Source organism: Lagopus leucura, unplaced genomic scaffold (genome assembly GCF_019238085.1).
Source record: "Lagopus leucura isolate 7727_CA_CO unplaced genomic scaffold, USGS_WTPT01 25777-0_obj-0_obj, whole genome shotgun sequence".
Taxonomy (NCBI): domain Eukaryota; kingdom Metazoa; phylum Chordata; class Aves; order Galliformes; family Phasianidae; genus Lagopus; species Lagopus leucura.
In genome coordinates, this window is record NW_024962797.1 from 1 (window position 1) to 4,199 (window position 4,199).

The 4,199-nt window shown below is 45.8% G+C and overlaps 1 protein-coding gene across 1 annotated transcript; it reads right to left on the reverse strand.

The window, feature by feature from the left end:
* Positions 1–39: 39 nt before the first annotated feature.
* Positions 40–3,653, reverse strand: LOC122190834 (C2 domain-containing protein 3-like; the record flags this gene model as incomplete). Its single annotated transcript, XM_042890948.1, has 4 exons — positions 40–779; positions 2,138–2,314; positions 2,721–2,812; positions 3,448–3,653. Coding segments are annotated over 4 exons (737 nt in total), but the record flags the coding sequence as incomplete, so codon positions are not given.
* Positions 3,654–4,199: the final 546 nt, after the last annotated feature.

The window sequence follows — 4,199 nt, forward strand, 5'->3', positions numbered from 1 at the left end:
GGGGCATCCACAGCCTCCTTGGGCAACCTGTGCCACTGCCTCACCACTCCAGCTCCATCTCTTGGAAGTGCAGTTTCCCTGCAGGCAGTAAGAGGCAGGAGAAGCCCAGAATAAACTGCCCAGCTGGCAATACTCCTGGCCGCAGTTTGTTCTCTGCACAGCATTTCAATTCCAAGTCATTTTGCTATTCCAAGTGCCTCTCTGTTAGAAAATCACAGTGGTTTGAATGGTTAAGCTAAAACAAAATGAAGTGCCAATTCCTCTTAGCAAAGGGTCGCAGACTCAGCTCAGTGCTGCTCTGCAGGCTGGTTTTGCACAAGACCACTCTTTTTTCTATTGGACATTGAAATTTAAGTGGAATTTAGGCCTTAACTCCCATCTCATTTGCCTTCTGAATACTGCAACTCAATGCTATCCTTATTGGCAGAAGTTTGAAAATCTCTCTGAAGCATTCTCCCAGTGGATCAACACATGCTGACCACCAACACCAGGCACTGCTTTCTATTACATGAGGACTTTAAAAATGCTTTGCCAAAAACCCCAGACCAAGTAACAACTTACCACTGATGAGGCTGCTGACCTGGGACACCAGCTGACTCGATTTTCTTAAAAGATGGCATTGGTTGGAATCCATTTCTCTGCTCCTCAAGCCTTGATGATCACTCTCCTGCTCTCTGTGACTTGGTTGGGATCTGTTACCATCACTGAAGTCAGGAAGAGACCTGGTCAGCTTCTGGCTGAAGTATCTCTGAACTTCATCCAGCTCGCTCAAGTTCTTTCTGTAAGCAGTTGTGAGAAAAAGGTTAAGGAACAAAAAGAACAAGAAACGATGGCAGAATGATTCTATCCACATCCTTGTAGTTCAACAGGGTGTAAATACAAACACAGTGTTAGAGGTTTGTACTGTAAAACAGATCAACATGCAAGCACTGAGGCCGCTCCACCTATGGGAAAGGACAATCACAGAATCACAGAATCACCCGGGTTGGAAGGGACCCCAAGGATCATGTAGTTCCAACCCCCCTGCCTGGCAGGGCCACCAAACATACACATTCAGATCAGGTTGCCCAGGACCCCGTCCAACCTGGCCTTAAACACGTCCAAGGACGGGGCATCCACAACCTCCCTGGGCAGCCCGTTCCAGGGCCTAACCACTCTCCTAGTAAAGAACTTCCCCCTAACATCCAACCTAAATCTTCCCTCCTTCAACTTGGATCCATTTCCCCTAGTCCTGCTGTTGTCAGCCCTTTTGAAGAGTTTACTCCCCTCCTGGGTGTAGGTTCCCTTCAGGTATTGATAGGCTGCAATGAGGTCACCCCGCAGCCTTCTCTTCTCCAGGCTGAACAAGCCCAACTCCCTCAGCCTGACAATATTTACTCAGGAACAAATTTAGGCTGGGAACTATTACAAAAAAAAAAGCAGCTGGTTTTAAACATACTTATTCAAAGTTGGATTTGCAGTGGCTTCTCAGTAGAAGTCTTAAAGGAAAGGGTATCATAGAATCATAGAATCACCAAGGTTGGAAAAGACCTCAAAGCTCCCCCAGTCCAACCGTTCCCCCATTCCCAACAGCTCCTACTAAACCATGTCCCTCAACACAACATCCAGCCTTTCCTTGAACACCCCCAGGCTCGGTGCCTCCACCACCTCCCTGGGCATCCATTGCAGTGCCTGACCACCCTTTCTGACAAGCAATTCTTCCTCATGTCCAGCCTGAATCTCCCCTGCCATAGCTTGAAGCCATTCCCTCTGCTCCTATCACTAATGATATCCTATCCTCCTATCCCTTGACTTCACAACTGATCTGGATAAAAATCTGAGTGTTTTAAAATATATTGATTGTAGTGGCAGGAGAAGTGATGGAACAGCTGCGAAAGTTTCTTTCAGTCCCACATTCCTGCAGATAATAAACATTCTTCTCCCAAAATTTAGACCTGATCTGTAAGTCTAGAATCTAGACAGCAGAAAAATGAGTGCTTCCAGTGAGAAGAGAGGCGCCCTGCTGTGAAAGGACATCCTTCTGTAACTTACACTGATACTTCTTATCAGTCACCGTATTTCTTCATTTTCTTTACAATTCAGTGCAGGAATGCTGAAGTTTCAAGCTGTGCTTTGTAAATCTAAGGCTTTGCCTTACCTGAGAGCAGTCAGAAGAGAAGCACGCGACGACAATGACAGTGAATCCATCCTGGCTGCTCGCTGTGCATTTCCTTCTGCTTGCTGCAAGGATTCGTGGAACCTGCGCACGTTCTGCATGTGCTCCTCGTGTCGAGGTGTGTGTGCCCTAGGGGGACTACTTCTGCTAGGAACAGGCCTACATTTAAATACAGAAAGCAGTCTGAAACCTCTGCTTGGACAAGAGCAAAGTGGCAAAACGAAGGGGATATGCAAGTAACACTCAATTCTAACTCAGCACTATAAAGAACTCTTATTCTTATAAAAGATCTGGCAGAAATAACTGCCAGTTTTAGCAACAGTATAATGGAAGTTCTAAAGCAGCAGCTTGCAAATGAAACATCAGTGAGAAGAAAATCTGGGTTTTGTAGAAAGGCACCTGTCCCCAGGTTGCCACCTCCTGGGCTGCCCTGTCACTGGTAAAGGGAATTCAGTATAATCTTTCAGACATAGGAAAAAGACCTTTGACAGGGCTTTATGTTATCAAATATGCAAAGTTCTGCATCCTGGAAGTGATGAGTATGGCTCACAGCCAGCTGACTTACTGTTCTCGAGAAGGAACACCAACTTCCTTTGGCAACACGGGCTTGGAAAAGCTTGGAACGTTACTGGGAAGTGCTGGAAAGATGGCCTTCATCTAGAAGAAAGACCAACACCTCGCATGAGTCTTCCACAGTGAGAAAACAGAAATTGCAGTAGTATCTTACTGAGCAAACAAACATTTTCTCAATATAAACTTTCAAAGGATTTTCCAGCACTGAGCCAAAGTTCTGTTCAACCACACTCTTACTTCAGAGACATCTGTTACAGGGCAGATTCAGCTGTCAGTATGCAGGAAGGCTGATTACCAGACTACCCTGCTTTGTAGCCCCTGTTTCCAATTTACGTTTTCCAGTTCCAGCTTTGTTGTGCAGAACAGTCATCCAAACAAGGGAAAGCAGGCAAATAACAAGAAAAAAATCATGCTGGAAGCAGTATTGTATAAAAGAATAATAAAAAAAGCCATCGTGCTAAAAAGACAAGAGGGTAAAATTCTGCCTCCTTGCTTTCAGCAACAGCACATAGGATGTGTAGCACAGGACTGCTGGATCCCTCGTCACCCTACTGAAGAGTGGAAAGCAAGGTAAAGCGACTCCACTACATACACATCCTATCCCAGTACTGACCCACTGCAGGAAGGCAAGCTTGCTATGCTTGCTGATTATTCAGAATCCCATAGAGTCAGTGCTGATCTAATCAGACATTGCACAGGTAAGAAGGCAAAGGACGCACTGCAGAGCTTGGAGTCTGGCTGCGGATCCTCGCCTGCCTTTCTTCTCTGAGATTATTTATATTTTGAAGGGGAGAGACTGCTACTTTGATCTGTCCTCGGCACTGCCCACTGAAGTCGGTGATGTTGTACCAGCCACACACCAGCTGGAAGCCAGAAAGAAGAGGAGAAAGGTCCACTGATGCAAATCCTATCACCCGTTCTGCTTCTGAGGAAGAAGAATAGAAAGCGTGCATTAATTGAAGCGGCATGAGAAGGCAACATTTGAGGAATGCCAAAAGGCAGACAGTTACACAGCCCTTGAAACGGGTTGAGGATTGGCAAGGAAAGACTTCTCAGTAAAAATAAACAAACAAAAAAGGTTTGTAAAAAGTGGTAATAAAGAAGAGGGTTTAAGAAAAACAAACAGGGGCTTGGATTTGGAGTTTTACCAGCCTTCAAACCAAGACACTTGTGGTGTTGTGACTTAGAAGGAGAAATTGTTCGAAGCAATTAAAGCAGCCTCTTCCCTGCAAATGTGCCAAACTGCCTGTCCCTGCTGCAGCTGTTGATAACCTGAAGACCAACAGAGGTGGCAGTTCACAGCAGTGAGGGTCTGGCTGTAGGTGCAAGGAAGGACGTGGACATTATGTGCCCTATCCAGTACTTCATCAGAAGGTTTGTGTTGCCAAACCTTTCAAAAATCATAGAATAACACAGAATGCCTCGGGATGGAAGGGAGCTCAAGGATCACGAAGCTCCAACCCCCCACCAA